Raw genomic sequence first — 26,937 nt, forward strand, 5'->3', positions numbered from 1 at the left:
AGCCCCTTTCTAACACACACCATATGTTTTACTAACTTTATGCACAGTGCCCTGGATAATGGCGCTATATAAATGCTGTTATAAATAAATATGTACATTCACACACTCGTATCATATACAACCCACATGTCTATATATCACATACATATATTTTATTTATTAAATGTTTTACCAGGAAGTAATACATACACACATTCTTACACACGTATACATAACATGTACATATCGTGTGTGTGTGTGTGTGTGTGTGTGTGTGTGTGTGTGCGCGCACACACTCACACTATACAGATATTGTTTGCAAATGGCATATACAAAGACACATGGATATATCATGTACATATAGATATATATACACACATGTATATAGTTCAAGAAAAGGTAAAATGCACCAAAAATAGATTTATATTGTCCACACACTTTGTTTTAGTATACCTGAAGCAACCCATGCGGTTTTGAAGGCGTGCAAACACTTTCCTACAGCCCGGATGTGTTACACGAATGGTTGCACTTAAATTTATCTCGCTCCAAAACCCTGTGTTCCTGCTTTCAAAGGGTAACCTCGCTCTGCAACATATGGTGACAAGGAAATCTGCCCTGCCCTGTAATGTACTCTGGGAATTGCAAACCTCTGTCTCTGAAAGAGTTAAAAATAAATAATCGCATTGCAAACCTATTTTATACCGTTTCTCTACAAAATTAAAGTGCAACAATTTCAGGGGAAGAATATTATTTATGCCTGTACAATTCTGTATGCTCCTAATGTAATATGTAACTAAATCATCATAATTTTATTTGTGACGTCATTTTTCTTATTGACATTTAATATTATTTTAGAATGCTCTTCAAAAATAGTGTGAATGTTTACCATTTTATATTGTTGCTATTTTGTTGTACTATTTAAAGTCTAACTATTATTGTATAAGGCTATTATAAGGTTGTGACGTGGGCTTATATTAAAAGTCCTGCTTGAACACAGAAATATACGTTCTTATTTAGTACATTCTGAGCTGTTCATGTATCCTTTTTTTATGATTTTTTTTTTTTTTAGGGCAAGATGTTAATATAAAACAATCCAAACCCGTATCGGAAAAGCGGAGTCTGGCTATTTAATCCGCAGAATTGAACGCTAACGTCTCCCTCGTACCTTTCCGGCAGCCGGATAACATGCAGGCGGCCAGTTATTCCCAGTGATCCCAGGATGGGGAGCAAAGAGAGGTTGTCACTCTGAGCGCAGGGGCTGCATTTTAAGGCTGCTTTAGACGATGCTGTGTAAAAGACAGAAGTAAGATAACATGGAGAAGGGAATTGACGCAGAATTGCAGCTACAGGAGCTGCCTCTCACGACGCCGGCAACATCGGCGGCTGAGAACTACTTTTCATACAAGGTATTTATTTCTAAAGACAGGGAGTTAATACATGGAGCGTTACCTCTCGTTTTCAAGTGTCCTGAGCACACCGTTAGGATGGATGTATATCTTTATATAGCGCCATGCAGGTGCACAGATTAGATTGTGAGCTCTTTGGGGCAGGGACTCCTTTTCCTAAATGTCACTTTTATGTCTGAAAGCGCTTCTTACACGATTTGAATGTGTAGGAGCGCCTAATTGTGTCGCCGTTGTTGTTCATGAAGGCACTTCTTGCCATTGTGTTACTTGTATGATTTTGTTATGTATATGATTTATCGTGTGGATTACGAGCAGGGTTGCCACCGCCACGGGTTTCACCCGGAGACTAGGGGTTTCGGCCACGTATCCCTCCAGGCTACAGGTTTACCTAGTAAACCTGCGGGTGGTGGTAGTAACCACGGGGGCGGTGGTGGCGGCAACGTCTCCCGGCATCCCCCCCCCCCCCCCTGCAAATACTGGCGATATGGCTGCGCGGTGGCAAAAGGCGTCGCTATGCCGACGTGAACGCCACGTGATGCCCGCCATGACCATGATACGCTACGTGAAGTCACGATGTCATGCAACGCCACGTTGCGTCCCGCTGTCATGGCAACGTGGCGTCATTTGGCGCCGCACAGCCGCCATAATGAAGGGAGTTGCGGGGAGAAGATGCCGGGAGGGAAGTGCTTTATTTAAATAAACACTCCAGGTTGGCAACCTGATTACGTCTGTGCAGCGCTATGTACACGAATGGCGCTATATACATACACAGCGCTTTACAATACACGCAACATAATATTCTAACACAAAATGGGAATAAGCGCTAACATCAAACAATATAATTATAGCATGTTCTTGTGTAGCGCTGCTAGTTTTACGTAGCGCTTTACAGAGACATTTTGCAGGCACAGGTCTCTGCCCCGTGGAGCTTGCAATCTATATTTTTGGTGCCTGAGGCACAGGGAGATAAAGTGACTTGCCCAAGGTCATAAGTCAGTGTCTTTACTCACTGAGCCGCTCCTTCTCCCTAACAATAGGAAAAGGCGTTCCCTGCCCCGAAGAGCTTACAATCTAATGACAATACATGGTCACATTAAATGAACAGGGGGTCATACATTCAATTTAAAGACATTTCATGGACAGTTAGCAATGGTGCAGTATATGTTTGGGGGAATTGTGGAGCATTTCAAACATCTGCAAGCAGCTGACACCCTTTTGGGAAGAGACTCCTCTGGTCTCATATCAAAGAGAGCCCTGACCTATAGCGATTTGCTCCCAGCAGGAATGCGGGGGGCAGGGGAGGGGAGGAATCCCAGGTTTTCAAAGCTGTCCTTTCTTGGTGACTTTAACCCTGTCCATGCTGGTTTAGTGGACAGGAACAGGGAAGGGGGAGCATGGTGAGGAGACTTGTGTGGTCTCGTATCAAAGAGTCCGGAGGTAATACAATAAGGAATATGTCCTGGGTCAGACAGACACCCGCAAAGCTCTGCTAAATCGGGGCACGTCGGGCTGCCTCAATCCGTTATTTTCTCGGCGGTGGACGCGTGTCCTTAAAGGTAATTATATGCAAAAACAACGTATGTTATTGAGCTTATTAGTATTGGCGTTTATCGTCACGGTGTTGTGCCGCAACATTGCGTTAACATCACGGTATTTGAAGTGAAGTATGGAGGCGCATGTCAATGGGTACGCTACTAAAATACTCACACGCGCGCTCTCTGACTTTCCCTCGCGCGCGCTCTCTGACTTTCCCTCGCGCGCGCTCTCTGACTTTCCCTCGCGCGCGCGCGCTCTCTGACTTCCCCGCGCGCGCGCGCGCTCTCTCTGACTTTCCCTCGCGCGCGCGCTCTCTGACTTTCCCTCGCGCGCGCGCGCGCTCTCTGACTTTCCCTCGCGTGCGCGCTCTCTGACTTTCCCTCGCGCGCGCGCGCTCTCTTACTTTCCCTCGCGCGCGCGCGCTCTCTGACTTTCCCTCGCGCGCGCGCGATCTGACTTTCCCTCGCGCGCGCGCTCTCTGACTTTCCCTCGCGCGCGCGCTCTCTGACTTTCCCTCGCGCGCGCTCTCTGACTTTCCCTCGCGCGCGCGCTCTCTGACTTTCCCTCGCGCGCGCGCTCTCTGACTTTCCCTCGCGCGCGCGCTCTCTGACTTTCCCTCGCGCGCGCTCTCTGACTTTCCCTCGCGCGCGTGCGCTCTCTGACTTTCCCTCGCGCGCGTGCGCTCTCTGACTTTCCCTCGCGCGCGCGCTCTCTGACTTTCCCTCGCGCGCGCGCTCTCTGACTTTCCCTCGCGCGCGTGCGCTCTCTGACTTTCCCTCGCGCGCGTGCGCTCTCTGACTTTCCCTCGCGCGCGTGCGCTCTCTGACTTTCCCTCGCGCGCGTGCTCTCTGACTTTCCCTCGCGCGCGCGCTCTCTGACTTTCCCTCGCGCGCGCTCTCCCGACCTCTGTAGATATCCGCTGTCCGTGGGACCCCCTCTTTGGCATATAACGATCACTGCCGCCCGGTTTCCGGACTTGACGCTGCGTTATTAGTCGCTGAGGATGTGCGCTAACACTTGACCCCGCTGCCTGTGTCCGGCCCCAGGAATTTTGCACCCTAAATACAGCCTTTAAAATGTAAGAAAATGGGGAGTGACTGCGTCAAGATCCAGATCAGGGGTTCAGTGCAGCGGTGCGCAAACTGGGGGGCGCGAGATTTTTTTGGGAGGGGGGTCGGTACTTACAGACACTCCACGCTCTTTCCCAAGGCATTTAAATGAAATGCTGGGGGACCGCTCCAGGCCTCTGTAACTCACTTACCTTGACTTAGGCAGCTTCGGGTAGCACAGCGTCACATGACCCCGTGGCATCATTTGACGCTTGAGTCAAGTTAAGGGGCGAGAGCAGGCAGGGGGGCGCAGGAAAAAAAGTTTGTGCACCAGTGGTTTAGTGCACTAGTAAAGCTCATACCTTCTTTTTAAAGGTCCTGCCAGCCTTATTTAACCCTTTTAAATGTGCCACTGTCCTTTTGGCCTAGGATGGACTGACCCTTCAACCCCCTAAAATAATACTTTTTTAAAATTTTATTTTAAATGTAATCCCTTTCCTAATAGGGTTTCCCAGATTTCATGTTTCCTGCGGCAGACCCCACAGGATCTGCAAATATTGCATTTGTTCAGCACTGAATGGGTTAACCGACACATTTTATTTCACGACGATATCTTAATGGTTAAATTGCTCACTGGCAGCGTCACGACACAAACGCGCACACACAGGCACACCCATTAAATGACTGTGTTGGTGTCGACCTAATCACAAGTCCTTGGCGAGGCTTTAACACAGGGGTGGGCCAACTGCAATCTTCAATGGCCACCAACCGGTCAGGTTTTCAGGATATCCCTGCTTCAGCACAGGTGGCTCAGTCAGCACCTATGCTGAAGCAGGCATGGCGGCCCTCCAGGACTGCAGTTGGCCACCCCCTGCTCTTAACAGTTTAAGGGACAACCCCCTCCTAGGAGCAACGTGTGCTAATGGTAGTGACATGGTAGAGGGTTCACATTTGGGCGATTTGATGCCTTTTTACCCAAGTCTGACGCCTGTTTTTAAGTTTGGGAACACGCTGAGCTGAGACTCGGGAGGGGGTTTGATTTCCTCTGGCTGCTCCCTTCTGTCTGATGTCACTGAGCGTTTAACTTTAAACTTTTCCATATTAAACTAAAGTTGTGGGAGCTTTTTGCAGCCTTTTTTATTTAATGTCCGTTTGGTCCTAGGACTGTTTGTCCGTCCTGGAAGCCGCGGGTAAATTGTTCTGTCTGCAAAGTAATTCTGACCAGGAGCTGATATGCTTGTATTCAGTGTTCCCAGAGAACAGCAGCACACTGATTCACCGGATATAAATAAGTAAACGCGTTAAGGGTTAAATCCTTCTAAGGCCGCGATTATAGTAGGCGCGACGGTACAAGCGATTTTGTGCGCTGCAAGAACAAAGTGCAGCAGCTGAGAGGGGCCGGCCATAGTGTCGCTGGAGCGTGAAGCAGAGCGATTGCGCGGCAGATTTTTCAAAAGACAAACCATTTAATTTTTTCACACATGGCGGCCGCGTCACGTGAGAGGTTCAGCCAATGAGGGCGACCCCAGCCTAGTTCCGCATCGCCTCCAGCCTCAGTGCAACCATCACTCGGGCGACAAGCGTGCGCGACGCCATGTGCACGCCTACTATAATCGCAGCCTAAAAGCGACAATTGCACTGATATATTGTTTAAAAAAAGAAAAAACCCTTGTTCCCCTATTTGAGATGTCCTCTTTAAACCAGACATCTAAATGTATGACCCATCTGGCAGAGAAGGGGTTAAGTGTAAGTGTGATCTGGTTTGACAAGGTAATTCCTAAGAGAAGCAACACAACCGTGTCATCTTGTAATGCACTGTGCTCTGTGACACACCCATGAGAATTTACACACCTCTAGCTGGCTTCTAATATCAGGTGAAACCTCCCCCCCCCCCCGTGACACACGGATACCGTCCCTAGTAATTACAGCTCCCTCAGAGCCCCTCATTCAATACACTGCGGAGGTGCTGGAGGAAACATTCTGTCCCATTCCTTTGACGTCATGGGGAGTTCCCCTGTAATGGTGCCCCAGTTGCAGTTTAAGGATTTACACCCTTAATCTTTTGTACCCAGGGTATTAGCATTGGCCTTTCTGCGTTGATTCAATTCTAGTGTAAAGAGCTGTTGGAACACCACAGGTCTCCTCCATGTGGACATGAAGGTCTCTTCTTCATTCGGAAAAACTCTGCAGGGCCGGTGGGGATGTCCCGGCATTGGCCGGCCATGCCCGGAAGTCAGGCCCGGCAAACCAAAGTTCTGGGATCAGACACCTAGTTTGGCGCCCAAATTTGGGTCCAGGCTCGCATGTACATAGGGGGCACCCTCTTCCCCAACCCAGCTTCTCAACTCTTCCCCCTCCCCCCCCCCAACAACCCACAGTCTACCTAATCTATCAAGGGTCCGGTTAAAAAAAGGTCAGCCAGCCTGAAGCGCTAACTATGTCATCTGTAAAGACGTCCGACTGTCCATTAAAAAGTATCACCACCTACAATAGATCTGTATTTCTTCAGGACCAACACAAGACTTTGTACCCAACACACTGGCTAGCAGATTCGTTGTAGATTGTGGTACCTTTTTATAGTGGAAGACTATTGGGGTACTTCATGGAGGACATTTTTGGTGTGCACTTGAAGAAGAAACCTTGGAGGTTTGGAAATTAGAGCTGTACAGAACTTCCATCTGGTGAACTAACGCTGATCCACTAAAAGATGTCACAACCAACATTGAATCCGCTCTTCTTCAGGACTAAATGCAGCTACTAGGACTTTGAACTACCAAACACACCGGGAGATGAAGTAACAGGTCCGAGATCACAAGTAACTGATGAGGAACACAGCCTAACACCCCTCAACTACAAACTTGTGTCTTTACCAATAGGTCATTTGTCGTAGGTGCAATCCCTGTTAGTTTGAAAAAAAGGCAACATTTGGAAATCAACTTAACAGTGTAATCTGACAAAGCAAAGATTTGGCTGTTTTGGTGTCTTTGGAAATTAATGTTTTTTTTTCCTTTGGGGCCTCAGAGTTGGGGAGGGGGCTTGTCGATCAAGTGTTTACTCAACCTCTAGCCCAAGGGGGCGCAAACTTTTTTCCCTGCGCCCCCCTGACGGCTGTCCCCTCGCTCCCGCGCCCCCCCAACCCCAACTTACCCGCGCTCCGGCGTAATGACGTCACGTTGCCATAGCAACGTGACGTCACATGACCTCGCAGCGTCATTTTGACGCCACGTTGCCATGGCGCCGCAGGGAGGAAGCCGCCGGAGCCACGGTAAGTTAGGTTTACAGAGGCCCTGCAGCTCCCCCGGCACTTAATTTAAGTGCCTTCGGGAAGCGCGCAGGGCCTCTGTAAACCCCGCGCCCCCCGTCGGCAGTGTCGCGCCCCCCCTGGGGGTCGCGCCCCACAGTTTGCGCACCGCTGCTCTAGCCTACACTGTCCAAAGATGGGAAAAGGAGAAAGGGGCTTTGCCTGTGCAAACTCCAGTTTAGCGCACAGTGATATCACACAGAAGGGAGCAGCCAGAGGAAACCAAACCCCTCCAAGTGTTACTTTACACACGGATATAAAAATAATTCTGAGTGTTAGATTTGAGTAAAGGCGCCCCGCCTCCCCCGACGTGACTCGCCCCTCCCCCGACCTGACTCGCCCCTCCCCCGACCTGACTCGCCCCTCCCCCGACCTGACTCGCCCCTCCCCCGACCTGACTCGCCCCGACCTGACTCCGTTTTTTGTTTTAGGAGGGACTCCTCGCTGCGTAACCCCGGCCATCTTTTCTTGCAGGACAACCTGATTGGCGCCCTGTTGGCCATATTTGGACACCTTGTTATCAGTATTGCACTCAACCTACAGGTAAGAGACCCGTATTAACTAAGCAGTGCTATTCAAGGGAAGCGCTGTAAGGCCGCGATTATGGTGGCCGTGCATGACATCGCGCGACGCCAGTACAAATGTGTGTTCTTCAATGAGGCCGCCCATAGTGTGCGTGAGCGCTGCAGAGCGACCGCGCGGGCCATTTTTGAAAATGGGGGGGTGAAATCCGCTCGACGGCTGCGTCACGTGACCGGTTCAGCCAATGAGAGCAAACCAGCCTGGTGTCGCCTCACCGTCGCCTCCAGCCTCAGTGCATGTTTTGCGCAAGCAACAGGCCCGCATGTCATGTGCGGCAACTATAATCGTGGCCTAAGGTGTCTTCCAGCGCTGGAAGGGGGTTTATGAAATACATCACGTAGTAAGTATAGCCCATAGATACAATAGTGAGACGCAGGGTGACCGTTAACGTACTTTTAACTTTCACTCGCTTGTATAATTTACTGTGCGTTACCGTACTTCTCACCACATTGAGTAGGTTCCATGGTAGTCAATAAGGAGAGGTGGAGAGGTGGGGGGCTTTGCCTGTGCAAACTCTTGTGATATCACACAAAAGGGAGCAGCCAAAGGAAATAAACTCCCTCCCAAATCTCCGATCACCCGTTTAGATAATACTTTAAAAAGAAATTATTTGAAAATACTAACAGGGGCAGAATTTGTAACAGAAGTGTCAATGTGACCCCCCCCCCCTTACGGGCGCAGTTCCTCCTGTGTGTTTATTCTGTACAGCGGGACTCCTGCCTCCACCTCTAGTTCTTTTCCTGCCCACTGAATATATATCAAATGTAACCTTATTGGTGCCACGGCCCCTCCCGTCAGCTCACGAGATCGCGGCGGCGCTTCACCCGGGATCGGAAGTGTCCGCTTCCCAACGCGTTTTCAGAACGCGATCCCCCCCCCCTCCCCCCCCCCCCCCGGAAAACGAGCCCTGTAAAGTGCATGACGCAGCCACTACAACACTGGGGGGCCCCTGGAACCACGCTGCTTAGCAGGTGTGGCGCCCACTAACCGCTGTGTGTTTTCGACATCCAGAAATACAGCCACATCCGACTGGCTGGCGCCAAAGATCCTCGGTCGTACTTCAGGACGAAGACCTGGTGGCTGGGTCTCCTGTTAATGTTATTGGGGGAGACGGGAGTGTTTTCTTCCTACGCCTTTGCACCGCTGTCTCTTATTGCTCCCCTCAGCGTGGTCTCTATTATAGGTAAGTGTTCAACAGGTACATCACACAGGCCCTTATTCCGTATGCTGTGATACTGTGTCCCTGCACGCACGCGCGCGCACACAGGAAGTACCCGGCGACGCTTGAATTGTAAGAAACAAAACAAAATAATGAGATTTTATAAACGGTTAAAAAATTTTTTTACATTTCTTAATGAGAAATCCCCTTGTAAATTAACAATAACTCCACCCATAATAGTTGCATTGCCTCAGAGGTCCTGAAGTGTTCGTTAGAGTGTGTGTGTGTGTGTGTGTGTGTGTGTGTGTGTGTGTGTGTGTGTGTGTGTGTGTGTGTGTGTGTGTGTGTGTGTGTGTGTGTGTGTGTGTGTGTGTGTGTGTGTGTGTGTGTGTGTGTGTGTGTGTGTGTGACATTCCACTCTCGTCCCAAACAATGATCTCGTCCTCTTGCAGAATTTTGTCTGCTCCCGGTATTTTTGCCAATGTTGCAAATTGTATTTTCAGAGTGACCCAAGATTAAGTGGGAGCCTGAGGGTTGTGTGATGGGGTGATGTCATTTGCGAATTGTATCCAAACAAAGGCAAAAAACTTCACCTTGCTCTCCGGAACCATCATCCTAAATTTGGTTACGATATCTTAAGAGGTGTCCAAATAATAATAATGGGGTGCTCTGTAAACCAGTGTGTGCGTTTCTGAGTAAAAAGTATGTGAACCCCATTAGGAATTCCACATATTTCAAACCTAAAATGTTATTAGATCTCAATCTACATCCTAATAATAAAGAGAACCTGATTAAACAAATGACACAAAAACATGATACTTTTTCAACTTTTATTTAGCCACAAATGATTAAACATTCAATATCCATGTGTGAGAAAGTATGTGACCCTTTAGATTCAGTACCTGGTGGCGCCCCCTTGAGCAGCAACAAAGGGTATCCTGTCACTGCTGGTCAGTCTCTCACATCGGGTTTGAGGAATTTTGACCCATTCCTCCTTACAGAACTGCTTCAACTCAGTGACATTTGAGGGCTTCAGGTCACTTTGGGTCCTACCACAACATTTCGATGGGGTTTAGGTCTGGACTTTGACTAGGCCATTCTAAAACGCAGAATTTCTTCTTCTGCAGCCACTCTTTTGTAGATCTGCTTGTATGTTTAGGATCATTGTCCTGCTGCATGACCCACTTTCATTCAGCTTCAGCTCACAGATGAATGGCCTGACATTCTCCCCTAGAATCTGCTGGTACAATGCAGAATTTATGGTTGTGTTCATGATGGCAAGCCATCCAGGTCCTGAGGCAGCAAAGCGGCCCCAAACCATTACACTCTCACCACCATGCTTGACGGTTGGGATGAGGTTCTTCTGTTCTAACGCAGTGTTTGGTTTGCACCAAAACATTATGTTGCCATTGAGGACAAAAAGTTCTACTTTTTTGACTCATGTCCAGAGAACATTGTTCCAGAAGTCTTGTGGATCATCTATATGCTTTTTGACGAACCTCAGACGGGCAGCAATGTTCTTTTTAGAGAGCAGTGGTTGCCTCCTGCCTATCCTTCCATGAACACCATTCTTGTATAGTCTTTTTCTGCTTGCTGAGTCACGAACGCTCACATTAGCCAAGGTGAGAGTGGCCTGCAGATCCTTGGATGTTACTCTGGGGTTCTTTGTGACTGTGATCATTGGGGTTCACCAACTTTTTTTTTTTTTCTATTCTTGCGTGTGTGTGTGTGTGCCCACGTGTGCACACACACACTTTTGCTGTCCCAAAGATCTAATACTCAAATGAAATACTCTCCAGAGGCATGCATTGTAATCTGTTGTTTCTCTCCTGCAGCCAGTTCAATCATAGGAATTATATTTATTAAAGAGAAATGGAAACCAAAGGAATTCTTAAGTGAGTATGAAGTCCCGATGCACGCACCCTTTATAAACCCTTTCTGTTCTTATTTCCAACTGGACCCAGTGAAGCATGTTTCCATTTCACTTTCATTCATTGCTGAATCTCTCGGGCAGAAATGACATATTGAGTGTGGCTTCTCTGTCTTTATTTTTTACAGCAGTACATGGAGGTTTAATGATGAAATTACAGCGTGTGGAGGTTGTTACCCTGTAGACCAGGGGCGGCCAACTCCAGTCCTCAAGGGCCACCAACAGGCCGGGTTGTCAGGGTATCCTTGTTTCAGCACAGGTGACCAAGTTAAAGACTGCACCCCCTTGTGCTGTAGCAGAGATATCCTGAAAACCTGACCTGTTGGTGGCCCTTGAGGATTGGCGTTGGCCACCCCTGGTGTAGATGGGAAAAACAAATATTTATTTATTTAAAAAACAAAAAATCCTACTTTCATTTATTGCGGGTTGTGATTTTATTTATTTTTATGTTTCAAATTTTTTTTTGTTTTGTAAAGAGATATACAGCATATAATAAACAGTACTTTTTGGGAATATATCTCTCATATTTATGGGAAACAGATAGGCGCTTCACAAGATCAGAAGAATATATATATATATATATCTAACATTGTTACTAATATTCCCTTTCCATTGTTTATTGGGGAAGCGGCTGCTTCCTTTAATATCTCTTTGAAAATAGTAGAAGGATAGAGGAGAAAAAGGACAGAGTAAGGAGAAAAAGACAAAGGGGACAGGGAGGGAAGGGAGGAGGGGGGGTACAGAATAGGTGAGGAGATGTGTATGAGCGTCTGGGTTCTGAATCCGAAGGGTCTGGGGGGGGGGGGGGGGGAACGGCGCGATTCTCACTCTCGGTCATCTTTGCCCATCCGGACATACCCTGAACTATCTTTTGAGAGATGTGTTTCTTCAGTTTGTTAGTCTTCGGGCAATATTTCCCAAACCGTATAGAATTTGTCTACCTTTTGGCTGAGTTGTGCCGAGAGGAGTTCCATCAGTCTCATTTCTTTGACCCTCCTTAGTACTGTTTGTCTAGGGGGGGCAGTAATTTTTTTCCAGGCCGCTGTGACTGAGCAGCGGACTGCTGTGTGTACGTGAGATATCATTTTTCCCATTTGGGGCTGAAGGCCTTCGATTGGTTTGGCTAGTAGTAAAGTCAACGGGTCTACCTCCACCTCTACTCCCAGTAGTTCTCGGATCATGACCCAGAACCCCTGGATCTTTGGACAGTCCCACCAGATATGAGCCATATCTCCTCTTTGTCCGCTTCCCCTCCAACACGAATCCTGGGGATCCGGGGAAAATCTGGCTCAACCTACTCGGGGTTAAGTACCATTGGAATAGTATTTGATATATATTTTCCTTGATAGTTGTACAGATTGATGTTTTAGATGCTGATTCCCAAATATCCTCCCAGTCGTCTCTATCGATTACTACATTCAAGTCTTCTGCCCATTTAAACATATAGCTATGGGTGGAATTTGCTGCAGATATTGCCATTCCCAGATATACCTCTGAAATCAAACCTTTACAGTAATAACCTTTACTGCAGAGTCTTTCAAATTTTGTTTGATTTGGGAACGCCGAGTCTTGTGAGACTGTTTGTAGGAAGTGTCGAATTTGTAAGTACCCGAAAATTGGGAGGTTTGTAATTTGGCCTTTTTTCTGCAGGTCTTGGTATGGTAAAAGCTTACCTTTTAGCTACAAGGTCATCAGCTGTTACAATATTTAGCTCTCTGAATTGTTTAAGTCCTTTCGGGAGGCAGCCTGGTGGGAATTCAGGGTTTTTAAAGATTGGGGTCAATAGGGATGGTGAAGAAGCCAAATTATATTTCCCCTTGTTCCTGGACCATATCTTCCATGTACATCTCATTGCTCCCAGTTTCAAGTTCTCGGCGAGGGTCTCCTCCTTCCCCCCCCCCCCTTCCAGACCAGAGGGCGGCTGGGAGAGACAGAGGGCTCGCATAGGAAGACTCGATCCCCAGCCAGCAGCACGTTGCTGCGTTATTATTCCACATTATAACTTGTTTTAACTGGGCCGCCAGATAGTATTTAATGATATCTGGGACTCCCAGACCTCCGCACTCCTTAGGTGCTGGTAAAATTGATCTAGCCACCCTTGGTCTTTTATTTTTCCAAATAAATTGAAAGATTCTGTTTTGGATATTTTTGAGCTCGGCCAATGGGATGTCTATGGGAAGAGTCTGGAAGTAGTATAGAAGTCTTGGTAGTATGTTCATTTTAACTGTAGCTATTCTTCCTAGCCAAGATATCCGATATTCATTCCAGCTCTGGAGATCCTTTTTTTATCTTTTCAAAGTGGGTGGGGGGGGGGGGGAATTGGGCTGGTATAGTGATTTATAGGAGCTTGATATCTGTATTCCCAGATATTTAATTTTTGAGGAGCTCCATTTATAATTAAAATTTGTTTGTAGCAGCTTAATTTCAGATGTTGTCATAGAGAGATTTAATGCCTCTGACTTATCTGTGTTAATTTTATATCCTGAGATTTTAACGAATTGATCTAGTTGGGACTGAAGGTTTGGGAGGGAAGTCAAGGGGTAAGCTAGTGTTAAAATAATATCATCTGCGAACAGGGAAATTTTGTAATTTGTCCCTCCAATTTCAATTCCTTTAATATTTTTTTCGTCTCTAATTGTCGCTGCTAGGGGTTCGATAGAGCAAATAGAAGCGGAGATAGGGGACATCCTTGCCTGGTACCATTATTAATTGCTATGGGGATTGAGTCTCCTCCTGGGAGCTTCACAACTGCTGTGGGAGTTTTGTAGAGAGCTCTGACGCCTTCCAAAAACTGGCCCTTAAATCCGAATTTGATAAATGTTTGGCCTAAAAAATCCCATCATATTCTGTTGAATGCTTTTTCAGCATCCAAACCCAACAAGATAGCATTAGTGTTAGAGAGATGTACATGGTCAATGATATTTATAATTTTCCTGGTATTGTCAGAGGCCTGTCTGCCCGAGACAAACCCGACTTGGTCTATATGTATTAAGCTGGTCAAAATTGGGGTAAGCCTGTTTGCCAAAATGTTACTGAATATTTTTAAGTCTGAATTGAGGAGGGAGATAGGCCGATAATTGTCACATTGTAGTGGGCCCCTTCCTTCTTTATGTATAATTGCCAAATTTGCCTTAGACATTGATGTTGGGACGGCTGCTCCTTCCAGAAACGAATTGAAAACGTCGAGCATATACTGTGATTTTTATTTTTAATATTTATTAAAACAATTTTTTTGTATTTATTTATGAAGCCAGGGAAAATCAAACCCGCTCCCAAATCTCAGCTCACCGTATTTACATAATAACTTTAAATAATGATTTAAAAATCATTCAAAAAGGTCAGATTTGGGTTAAAGAAAAAAAAAAAGGCACCAGTCACCCTGATGTGACCCCTAAAATATGTCACTTTGGCCCAAGGAGGGATGGTGCTCCCTTTGCTCCTTATGCGAAACAGACCAGAGAGAGAATCTCGTCTTCCGTATTTTACTCTTCATATAATCCGTATTTTACTCTTCATATAATCCTATCACTTAACATCATCTCACCTGCATGGTAACTAACCTGCCCACCTCTCATGTGTATGTGTCTCTCTTTCTCTCTCTCTCTCTCTCTCTCTGTCCCTCCGAAGGACGTTACATTTTGTCCTTTATAGGCTGCGGCTTGGCAGTCATCGGCACCTACTTGCTGATCACATTTGGGCCCAACAGCCACGAGCGAATGACGGGAGAGAATATTGTCCGGCATCTTGTTAGCTGGCCTTTTTTGTTGTATATGGTAAGTTGTATGTCGGTGCTGTAGGTAGCAGGCCCTGACACTGTTTGATGTCCTGGTATGAGCCCTGACGTATGTATATATGCAGGGCTCGACAAATGCACTCGCCCCCTCGCCTGGGGTGAGTGCATTTTGCCCTCCGTCGAGTGCTTGGCGGCGGCGGGGTGCAGCATCTCCCGGCATTCTCCTCAAAGGCCTGTGTCTCCCTCCTGCAAATCCCACGAAAATAGCTGCGCAGCGGCAAATGACAATGGTGACGCTATGTGGCGGCTTCCTGTTGTAATTTGCCGCCGCGCAGCCATTTTCACGAGTGTTGGAGGGGGAGACACAGGCCTTGCAGGAGAATGCCGGGAGATGCCACACACTGCCGCTGGTAAGCAATCGACAGCGGGAAGGGGGAGGGTCACATTTTGGGGTTGGGGGGCGGCGATTTTGTTACAATTTGTTGAGCACTGTATATATGTATATATATAATCAAAAAATAAATAGACGATACCGTTCTGTGGCTAACGAAATGCTTTTATTTGTGCGAGCTTTCGAGATACACTGATCTCTTCTTCCGGCGATGTTACAATGAATGAAGCAAAAGGTATACTTAAAAACAGTGTCTCTTGGAGTGTTATCTGTGCTTGTCCTTCCCCCGGTGTGGATGTGTTTTATGGCTAGAGGTGTCAAAAGGTAACTGAAAGCAAGTGAAGAAAGAGTGTGTGTGTGTGTCAGTGTGAATAAAAATGAATGGAGAGCCCACAGTATAAACAGTGCTCTACAAGGTGTGTGTGGAGTGGGAGTGGATATAAATGGTGTGGGTGGGTGTGGAAATGTGAGAGTTTGTAGCACAACTAAAAGTGTGTGTGGATACTAAGTGGTCCCTATTGGTGTATAGGGATGGAAAAACAACACACACACTCTTTCTTCACTTGCTTTCAGTAACCTTTTGACACCTCTAGCCATAAAACACATCCACACCGGGGGAAGGACCAGCACAGATAACATTCCAAGAGACACTGTTTTTAAGTATACCTTTTGCTTCATTCGTTGTAACATCACCGGAAGAAGAGATCAGTGTATCTCGAAAGCTCGCACAAATAAAAGCATTTCGTTAGCCACAGAACGGTATCGTCTATTTATTTTTTGATTATTGAAGCTCGGCTAACACGGTACTGATACCTCTACATATGTATATATAGATATAGATATCTCTCTCTATACATACATACATAATATTATTATAACACAATGGGAATAAGCGCAACAGACAAAACAATAGGAAAGGGAGTCCCTGCCCAGAAGAGCTTACAATCTAAGTGGGAAGTGGGGGGTGTTCTGGTAAGTGCGTATGAGATGTATAGTGCCAGCCAGCGGCGCTACCCATATGCTTCGTTAAAGAGGTGTGTTTGTAAGTAACGGCACTTTGGGGCTCTTGCCATGGATGATGTAATAAGATGGTGGCTTTGCCTTTTGCGCTGACTTGTTCTGTTTTCCTAGCTGGTGGAAATCGTAGCGTTCTGCTTGCTGCTGTATTACTACAAAGAGAAAAAAGCCAACTACATCATGGTCATCCTGCTGCTGGTAGCCTTGTTAGGTAGGTGACGGGGTGACTTTCACTGTAATGTATTCATGTGGGTTCTACTGGTGCGATGTTAGCCTGGAAGTACAGCTCAACCCCCTTATAACGCTGTTCTTGGGGTCCAAAAGAATCCCATCGCGTTATAAGCGGATCGCGTTAGAAATAATGTACAAATAATGTACAAGTGTACGCATTGTACAATAAAGTATTTAAGATACCAATAATCGTGTTTAAAGTGTTCATAAATACGAACATTGGGAGCCACGCTCGCATCGCGTTATAAGCGGATTCGCGTTGTAACGTATCGCGCTATAACGGGGTTGAGCTGTACTTTTGCCAGGGCAGGAGGGGGGGGACAGGAGGGGAGGGGACAGTGGACAGGAGGGGGGGGGGACAGTGGACAGGAGGGGGGGGGGACAGTGGACAGGAGGGGGGGGGATGACAGTGGACAGGAGGGGGGGGGATGACAGTGGACAGGAGGGGGGGACGACAGTGGACAGGAGAGGGGGGGGACAGTGGACAGGACGGGGGGGATGACAGTGGACAGGAGGGGGGGGATGACAGTGGACAGGAGGGGGGGACGACAGTGGACAGGAGAGGGGGGGGACAGTGGACAGGACGGGGGGGACAGTGGACAGGACGGGGGGGGACAGTGGACAGGAGGAGGGGGGGGACAGTGGACAAAGGGGGGGTGGGTTGCTTACAATTTCCGTGTCCCTCCTCTCCACTCCCCCTGTATGTTTCTCCGCTCCTGCTCCCCCCACCCCCATGCGTAGCTCCGGTCCCCACCCTAGAGTGTCTGACACACACACAGTGACACACACACAGTGTCCCACTCACACACACACAGTGTCCCCCCCCCCACACACACACACACACACACAGTGTCCCCCCCACACACACAGAGTGTCACACACACAGTGACACACACACACACACACACAGTGACACACACACACGTCACCTCTCCTTCCGTCCGCCGTCATCTTACTCCGAGGGAGGAAGGGGGTCCTTCCGGGCGCCGCCATCTTAGGCGCCGCGTGTCCACTGCCTGTCGGAGCACCGGGGGGGAGGTGAGTGGAGCACAGGGGGGGAGGTGAGTGGAGCACAGGGGGGGAGGTGAGTGGAGCACCGGGGGGGAGGTGAGTGGAGCACCGGGGGGGAGGTGAGTGGAGCACCGGGGGGGAGGTGAGTGGAGCACCGGGGGGGAGGTGAGTGGAGCACCGGGGGGGAGGTGAGTGGAGCACCGGGGGGGAGGTGAGTGGAGCACCGGGGGGGAGGTGAGTGGAGCACCGGGGGGGAGGTGAGTGGAGCACCGGGGGGGAGGTGAGTGGAGCACCGGGGGGGAGGTGAGTGGAGCACCGGGGGGGAGGTGAGTGGAGCACCGGGGGGGAGGTGAGTGGAGCACCGGGGGGGAGGTGAGTGGAGCACCGGGGGGGAGGTGAGTGGAGCACTGGGGGGGAGGGGAGTGGAGCACTGGGGGGGAGGTGAGCGGAGCACCGGGGGGAGAGCTGAGCGGAGCTCCGGGGGGGAGAGCTGAGCGGAGCACCGGGGGGGAGCTGACACGGGGAGAGGAGGAGAGCGCGTGGGCGCGCAGCGCGTGCTCCGGGGGGGAGAGCTGAGCGGAGCACCGGGGGGGGAGCTGAGAGGAGGAGAGCGCGGGGCGCGCGGCGCGTGCTTGAGAGCCGTGGGGGGTGTCCCGGGCGCTCGCTCCGCTCCCCCGCTGACTGTAGAGGCGCCTGGTCAGGGTTTTCTGGGTTGAGAGCAGTGAGGGTTAGGTGCAAATCTCTCAGAGCAGTGAGGGTTAGGTGCTGGTTTGTATGTGTGATGGTGCTCTGAAAGTGCTGGGACCATATATAATGGAAGGGAGTATAAGCTGGGTATATAAGTGAAATAATAGTACTAAACCTTTAAGTGGGCATAGGATACCCTGACGGTTGGGGTGGGTTATCCAAAGACACCCCCCCCCTTCCTCATTGGGTTAGCCCCAGGTATTGTACTCACGTATTGCTTCTTCCCAGAATCTCCCTTCCAAAGCGTGCAGCTGTTCGTGTAAAAGTTCCAAAGGCCAGGGTGTGCAGCGCACAGCAAGGATGATAAGAGCAGGTCTTGCAATAAAAATCCTTTATTTATAGATCATCTGGATGTGGGACAGCAGCAAACTTCAACGCGTTTCGCTCTGAACGAAACGCGTTGAAGTTTGCTGCTGTCCCACATCCAGATGATCTATAAATAAAGGATTTTTATTGCAAGACCTGCTCTTATCATCCTTGCTGTGCGCTGCACACCCTGGCCTTTAGGGTTAGGTGCTGGCAAGCATTCCCAAAGCTCAGTGAGTGGGTGGTAGGAGAGTGTGTCAGTGGTGTAGGTCAGTGAGGGGTGAGACAGTGTGGCAGTGGTGTTGGCCACAGACCAATGAGAGTTGTGCGGGGGCGGACCGCAGACCAATGAGAGGTGTGCGGGGGCGGGCATGGCCTGAAGCGGAGTGACAGGCCAAAGGTGCAATCAGATTGTCCGTAGGGACACAGGAAGATGCAGACAAGCATACAGTGCTTTCACTAATATATAATAAGATATATGTTTGGTGTGAACACTAAAACACAGACGGACAACACTTATAACAGCTGGTCACATACACGGTTAAAACAAGTATTAAACAATGCACATCCAAGCCGAAACATAATGGTTAGGATGGTATACAGAGGGACTAATTAATATATATGTGAGGACTGGCACCTAGGATAGATAACGGTGTTAATGTAAGAGGTGCCTCGAGGTGGTAAATGTATATACGTTTAATAAGTATGGTGTGTAATAGGTGAGAGCCTAGCACCATACATACATACCACTCTTGACTAAGTAGTCACTAAAATGAGGTAATAACTGGCTGCAATATAGGCTTAGTGAGGGGGGGCGGTATTGACAGCGCCCCACTTATTAGTAGTATTATACACAGAGAAGTTGTCAAATCAAGTGTAATAAATGCAGCATATAATATGAATGCTTCAGGCTAGGTTCTGCCAAATTAGGTGCATTCACATTATATTGTGAAGGGGTGACATTTAAGACCAATCACACAAAATTGTCCTTGTTCGCAACGCAATTAAGAGAACTGAATAATATCAGAGTAGGCTACAGTGTAGCTAGTGATATGAGGTTGGTGAATAGATAGCTCCAAATTAATTGTATCGGCAGCTAACAGTAAAAGTATCCACAAAACAACCTAGCAATGGTGTGTAGTATAATCAAAACACCAAACACTCTTCAAAGACTGGAGCAAGAGCCATCTTTATTCCCCTCCCCCATCTTCCCCACTCTCTCTCTGATTTCAGTCATATTTAATGAAGGAAAGATTAAATTATGGGCCGTATTTACTAAACCGCGCCACACCGCGCCATGAATATGACCCTATTTGAGTAACACTGTTTAGATAATGTGGTCCTTACTCAAATGATTTTCCTTAAGCTAATACTCAAGTCTAGACCTTTAGAAAATGTTGGGGGGGGACTGCAAGGGTTTGCATCTTTTTAAATACAGCAAATGAAACTACCACGTGTGAGCACATTCACGTCTCTCAGGCCGCGCTCATTGTGGCGGCGTTGCTACGTGTGCGCGCGCGCGCACTTCCGGGACACTTACCTGATTTCCGATTTGTAGTTCCTCAAGTGCCCGCTGCCCCCAGCGGCGATGTACGCTGCTGCCGTTTGGCGAGACAAGTGAATTTGTGATTTTCGGGCTGCAGTCGCGGGACGGCAGCATCACGTGAGCTGGTTCAGCCAATGAGGGCGAGCCTGCTCCGTGACGCGTTCGCCACGCCTCCCTAATCTCCTGTAGCTTAGTGCGCACATGGCTGGGGCTGCAGGAATGTGCGCGGTGGCACGCGCGCCCGTGCCTCCACCATGAGCGCGGCCTTAGAGAGGTCCTCAACCCTGCTTTTCCCCGTTATCTCCCAGCATACAGTGCTTCCACAGCAGCCAGTGATTCCGGGTAATGACACGCAAATGAGCACACAATGTCACCTTTTACTTCAAATCCATTTTAACATAGAATAAGCATCTGCCTGCCGCCTCACACAGCTTCCCAGCACAGCCTGGGTTAAAGATCTGCACAGCCAGTAAATCTACTCAGGCAGCGGTTTTGGCCTTTTACTAGGTCTCGTCAGTGTGAGGCTGGTTATACTGGCTCTGCCATGTGAAGCTGGGGTAGGTTTCAACCACACACCTTTTCCATAGAGTTTTTCTCATTCTGTAGGATCGACGACCGCTGTGACTGTGAAGGCGTTAGCCGGCATGATCATTGTCTCCATACGAGGGACCATGCAGTTCGGATATCCCATCTTCTACATCATGTTTGTGTGCATGGTGACCACGGCTGTTTCTCAGGCCTCGTAAGTTCACTCCTGGTTTTATTGGACGCCTATCCGAGCTTACGCCGTCTCTTCCATTTCAGCAACAAGTACCTTCATGCTCTTATAAGGCTTTCTTCACTGTACGGTACAGTAGGGGATGGGGGGGGGGGGTGCCTTTTCACCTCTCCAACTCTCCTGTTTTTGTGCTGTTGCTCCCTGATGTTTAAAATGTGTGTTTTTATTGTTTATTCCTGGAAAAATGCCCCCAAACTAAAAATAAAATGGCTGCTGAGCCCGTCCCACTCTGTGATATTACTGGAGGCTCGGGTATAACATGGCTTCTCTGAAGTGCTGCCGTGGTGAACTGGCGCAAGTGGGAATATGCAGATGTGGTTGCCATGTGAACACTCTACTGCAGGCTTTTGGGCCTTAAAAAAAAAATCTGCTTTAAAAGGCAACACTTTGAGCCCACTTTTGAAGACCGCCGGTCTGAGAAAGGAGTACATCATTTTCTACACCATCTCCTGAAGTTTCTCCATTCTTTGTTGTCGTTTTATAATGGGGACTAATACAGTGAATGGGGCTTTTTTTTATATATAGAAAGTGATGACTGCCTACTGCCTGGGGGGGCACTTTAACCCCTGTGATGCTGGCCCTTCAGGCAGCGTACAGGTTAAGTAAACTAGATCACCTTTTCACTGTGCACAGCAGGTGGTTTGTAATAAAGGTGCAATCCCACATAGCAGGCTCAAAAAAATAACCTATTGTAAAGAATGGAACTATCTAATTGTATCCCTCAAACCAATCTAAGTGGGCCGAAGGCAAATGTTGGCTGATTTTTGTTTCCCTGGTATTGAATTACAAATTGCTTTTCTTAGGGGCCTGGGAATGGGGGTGTTTGTGAGTAAAGTGTTTTCTTTCCCCTTATCCCAGCCCGTCCTTATCGGCGATCCTACAAAGAGATGGGCTTGGTCTGTGTCAACTCTTGTTGAACACACGGTGACACAAAAACCCCTTTCAAGTCTCGGCTCACCACATTTGCAAACTAACTTTATAAAAATGATTTAAAGAGGCAATCCGTGTAATATCCCACATGTGTTATTTTTAAATAAATCCGTGCTGTAGTATTCGATAATACTGACTGCATTTGTAGAAAAAAAAAATGTTATTCAAATTTTAATGCCATTTTTAATTAGTTTTAATATACTGAGAATCCGTTAATTTCTGTAGCAAGCTTTAGTACGTGTTCCCCAGCAGTGCAAGATCTTTGCAGCACTTTACTGTTTGTGATCATTTGTTGCCAATGTTCCCAGCTGTTTGAGCTGCAAACTGTAACAATAGATCATGTTACCTTTAGTAATATAAGGACACATTGTAGCTGCTGAGTTACACTGTCTGAAGGATTGATTGAAACTGAAAGACGGCCATTTAGTGAACCCTGGGAAACAGGATCTTTGCTAATCGATCACGGGAGAAATAATCGATTGGCACCTTTTAGGTAATTCGTTTTTGAAGGTAATCAAATATATATTATTATTTTTTTTAAAGTGCCGTTTGGATTGCCTCTTTAAAACTACTTATATTGTGTCCGATTTGGGACAAAACTCATCGATCACCCAGATGTGACCCCTTAAACATGTCGCGGTCATCAGTACACTTTACACTTTAGTTGTTTGAGGATCTGCCCTGTTAAAGCCTCTTTTCGTTCTTAATGCAGATTCCTGTCCCAAGCTTTTGAGCTGTACGATTCTGCTTTGATTGCGAGCATCAATTACATCCTGTCTACAAGCATAGCTATATCAGCGGGTAAGTAAGCTCCTATCGGCACCAGTGAGGAGTATATAATGTGTGTGTGTGTATCTATATCTCTCTGAAATGGAAATATTACTGTGTGCTCATTTGCATGTCTTAGACAGGTCTGCAGCCCCGCCTTTCACCAGTATCCTTCAGTACACAGTGCTTCCACTGCAGCAAGGGATTCTGGGAAATGACATGCAAATGAGCACACAGGGCTACCTTTTGCTTCAAAACCATATGACATGGTCCCCTATCAACTCATGCTTGCTGCATTTCACAGCTTTTGAGCACAGCCTGGGTTAAGGTGTGTGTGTGTGTGTGTGTGTGTGTGTGTGTGTGTGTGTGTGTGTGTGTGTGTGTGTGTGTGTGTGTGTGTGTGTGTGTGTGTGTGTGTGTGTGTGTGTGTGTGTGTGTGTGTGTGTGTTTATATTCGATAACCATGAGCGCTCTCGCCACATTTATTGTAGAAACAGCAATCCGCCCTTTGTGTGGCAATGAGTTTCAGCATTGTATGTCCCTTGGAACCATGTATAAATATATGGTGACTGATCCCCCATAGACATGTACGGTATGTTGATGCATGTAGTACCTGTACGTGTGTGCATGTGTGTTACAGACATAATACAGGGAAAAATCAGAGCGCCTAAAATATTACGTCTGAAGCCTGTGCCGCGGGACATTTGCTGGCTGACTTGTTAGTCCCTGCTGGCAACGGCGTGCCCATCATGCTTTGCTAGCGAAACCGTAAAGCATGATTTGGATGCGCGGTTACTGGTCCGGGGGAGGTGAGTGGGTGTGTGACATTAAAGTCAACATTGAGTGGGAGAAAGGATTGCCTTACCAGCTAACCGGTGTGTTGGGAACTCATACATAGTTATAATGACTACTTGGAAGGGCACATCTTATAGGACGAGGGCAAGTGGCACGTGTGCAGAGGTCATGTTGTCATGTTAACCGCTATGGGAATGCTTCCATGTTAATGTGACTTTTCAGGGTGGTTGAGGGGGATGGGGTGTTGGGGGGTAGAGAGGGTGAGAGTCCCACAGGTAGTGGAAGTATGAGAGAGATTTCAGGCTAGGACAGAGCAGTAGGAACTGTATATAATCACAGATCTGAGTGTAGTAGTATTCTGGGGTATGGAGTACTTAACGTTTTTAATTATAAGCCAGAGGTACCGCTATTTATTTGAATATAAAGTTGCCATTTAACTGGCCCAAATGTACTAAATGGTGTTGATGGGGGTAGCCTAGCGGTAAGAACACGGCTTCTGCCGTTCGTATCTCGGTAACCGCTCCTTGTGGCCTTCGGCAACTCGCTTTATCTCCCTATATTAGATTGTAAGCTCTTCAGGGGAGGGATTTGTGCCTGCGAAATTCGATGTATCGCTGCACGTGGGAGGTTGTAAGAAAAACGTCTTCCTTTTAGCACATTTTTGCTTCGAGCAGTAAACTGTAATGTTGGGACGGCAATTACATTGTGCGATTGTTTGGAAACCTGGTTATTTTTTTGTAAAATTGCCCCTTTTAGACCAAGTATGATTGAATATTTATTTATTTTGAACACATTACAGGAGCTGTATTTTACTTGGATTTCCGCGGTGAGGATGCGCTTCACGTCTCTATGTACGCCTTGGGGTGAGTAGTCTTGCCTGAGGCGGGGCAGTTTAACCCCGTTGCTGGCAGGGAAGGGGTTAATGGCGCGTGCTCCATTCACAGACTCTACATTGGGATGAGGTTATACTAGTTACAAGGACCCTGCACCTCCAATCTCTTCTAAGGCCCGTAAGTGGCACGTGATGCACACTTTTCATGTGTGTGTGTACGTGTGTACGTGTGTACGTGTGTACGTGTGTACGTGTGTGATTAAAAAAAGACATGCTGTGAGAAGAAATTATTTATTAAATTATTTATTAATATTGTGCGACTTTATACACACACACACACACACACACACACACACATGCATACATACTGCAGACAGTGAGCGTTAGCGGCAAAAATACTTTTCGGAGTCTTCCCCCCCCCCCCCCCCGATCAGCCGGCTCCACGCTCACTGCCGTGTGCGCGCGGCCCTAACATAGAATGGCTGGCTAACCGCAGCCAATTATAAGTGCCGCGCGCGCACTATATTACGGGCCTAACACTCGATTATCTTACACACACACACACACACACACACACACACACACACACCAATTCTATCTTCTCTAAACACTACAGACCATTTTATTATCGGAATTCAAATTGGACATGTTAGAATTATTATTTTGAAATACTTATACCATTTGTATTTATTTATTTATTTATTTTTTATTTTTTAAGAAAAAATTGTCAATCCGCTGCATCTGAACCTAATTTTATTTGTTATTTATAACACGTGTTACCAGGACAAAATTACATTGAGAGTTACCTCTCGTTTTCAAGGATAACCTGGGGGCAAAGTAAAGTTGACAACATTACAAGTTACCGTTACAAACCTGTTTTTTAAAGTGGGGATACAACCGAAGTCTTGAAGGAACTTAGACAGGAAGCGGATTATTCGGGTAAATTGTCGCAGCACGTGGGGGTGTCCGCACGAGAAGGAAGAGCGACCGGATTCTTCAGTGGAGAAGGTCACGTTTACACGTGTCCCTGTCATTAGTTCACTTTGGTCCTCGGATGGACTGACCCATTATTTCTGTACACTGCTTCAGTTTTCGCAATGGTTTACAACGCGGTTCCCTCGGGTTGTGTGTTTATTAAATACTACGTCCCAGTACAATGGTCTCTAGCTGTTTCCGTGATCACTGATTTTTAATTCATTATGAATTCATCATTTAAATCATCATGATTCATTAAAAAACATGCGCCTACAACCTAAATGAATATCGATGCTAATTCCATATCACTTGGTGACCTCGGTAGACCTCCAAGAACCTTATTTCAAAAGATAAAGATAGAACATTTTATTTCTGATCAGACCGTTTGTAGTATGCATGATAGACAGCTCGGTGTTCGGCGAGTGGAGCAAGTTACAATAAACAGCGGGAGTTGCCATGTGGGTACGACTGCAGGCTGTGGGCCTTTGTAAGTAAAAAGGACAATACAATCAAAAACCGCGAGGAAAACTAAAAACAAATCTGCTTTAGGTATCGCATTCAATCTGAACCCCTTCAGTGTACATCTGCGTCGCCCCGAAGGCGGACAGCCTTTGGCGCAGCTAAAGGGTGTGAACCGTTTGCTGATAAAGCTTCTCTATTTCAATCTGAAACGCACCAGCCCTTTTGTACCCTGTATCCAATTTTCCAACTGTCCATGAAATATCTGTGAATTGACTGTATAACTCTGTTAATTTAGTGTAACCATGTATTGTTATAACTCTGTGCCCAGAACATACCTGAAAACAAGAGGTAACTCTCAGTGTATTACTTCCTGGTAAAACCTTTTGATAAATAAATAAAACATGGAGCTCGCTTTCACAATAGGTCCGGTATCTTTTTTTCAGACCAGTTTTAGAATGTCTGTTCCTTCCCCCTAACCAAACCATGACCACTCGCTGCACAACTTCTGTTTAAAACTAGTTCAGCTGAAACCCGTCTTAGTTCTGACCCAGAGGTGATATTGACAGCTGGTTTCACTGGCTATTTGTCTGTAGCTCAACCTTCAACAGTACTTTTCAGCTGCTCCTAACCCTTTCCCGCCCACACTAGCCACTGCAGACAATGCTGTATTTATTTGCTCTGCTATATATAGGAACAGCTGGTGTCATTCATATAAGAGATGATGGCTTAAAAATCCGATTTGTATAGTATAGAACTGGGGGGCATGAGATTTTTTTTGGGGGGGGGGGGGTATCGCGGGCGGTTGCAGAGGTCCCGCGCTCTTCCCCAAGGCATTTAAATTAAATGCCGGGTGATCGCGTGAGGCCTCTGCAACACAAAACCTACTGTGATTCAGACGCTGTGACGCATCGCCATAGCAACGTGGCGTCAAATGACGCCGCGGGGTCATGTGACGTCACACGCGTCAAGTTATGTTGCGGGTCACGTGATGTGACGTCACATGACCCCACTGCGTCATTTGACGCAGCTGCAACGTAGGAGGGGGAGCGCGAGCACCGGGGCAGGCAAGACAGGGGGGCGCAGCAGCAAAAGTTTGCGCTCCTCTAGTATAGAACAGTAAATAAGCACGTGTTTCATTGTATGTAATGTGTGTCTGTTTAGATTATGTGCGTCAACGCCTTTGTATCCGTGTGCGTATATGTATATCTGCACTGTTTGTATAAATGGTTATTTATAAAAATGTTTTACCAGGGAGGAATACATTGAGAGTTTCCTCTTGTTTTCAAGTATGTCCTGGGCACAGAGTTATGGTTACAATACATGGTTACATTAAATGAACAGGGTTATACATTATGTATACAGACACTGCACGAACAGTGTGACATATTTTATCTTGTAGGCGTATGTAACAGTTACAGACCAGATTAAAATGTGAGACCGCTTTAGTTTTGAAAGAACTCAGACTGGTGGTGG

At 47.2% G+C, this 26,937-nt stretch overlaps 1 protein-coding gene and 1 long non-coding RNA gene across 5 annotated transcripts in view; both read left to right on the top strand.

Annotated features, from left to right (window-relative positions):
• LOC142496411 (uncharacterized) overlaps positions 1-26,937 on the top strand; it is a 510,055-nt gene that overhangs the window by 434,834 nt on the left and 48,284 nt on the right. The gene's annotated exons all lie outside the window — the stretch shown is intronic.
• The window catches only part of NIPAL3 (NIPA like domain containing 3), a 34,660-nt gene that overhangs the window by 757 nt on the left and 6,966 nt on the right, over positions 1-26,937 (top strand). For 3 of the 4 annotated variants that reach the window (XM_075603711.1, XM_075603712.1, XM_075603713.1), the window contains exons 2-10: positions 1,049-1,385; positions 7,746-7,814; positions 8,865-9,036; positions 10,848-10,907; positions 14,570-14,715; positions 16,198-16,294; positions 20,531-20,666; positions 22,345-22,433; positions 23,995-24,058. In XM_075603711.1, the coding sequence (XP_075459826.1) occupies positions 1,293-1,385; positions 7,746-7,814; positions 8,865-9,036; positions 10,848-10,907; positions 14,570-14,715; positions 16,198-16,294; positions 20,531-20,666; positions 22,345-22,433; positions 23,995-24,058 (926 nt within the window). In that variant the 5' untranslated portion in view covers positions 1,049-1,292. The remainder of the gene's footprint in view (positions 1-1,048; positions 1,386-7,745; positions 7,815-8,864; positions 9,037-10,847; positions 10,908-14,569; positions 14,716-16,197; positions 16,295-20,530; positions 20,667-22,344; positions 22,434-23,994; positions 24,059-26,937) is intronic. The other variant, XM_075603715.1, reaches the window with a different exon arrangement.

The sequence above is a fragment of the Ascaphus truei genome, chromosome 6 (genome assembly GCF_040206685.1).
Source record: "Ascaphus truei isolate aAscTru1 chromosome 6, aAscTru1.hap1, whole genome shotgun sequence".
NCBI classification, from domain to species: Eukaryota; Metazoa; Chordata; class Amphibia; order Anura; family Ascaphidae; genus Ascaphus; species Ascaphus truei.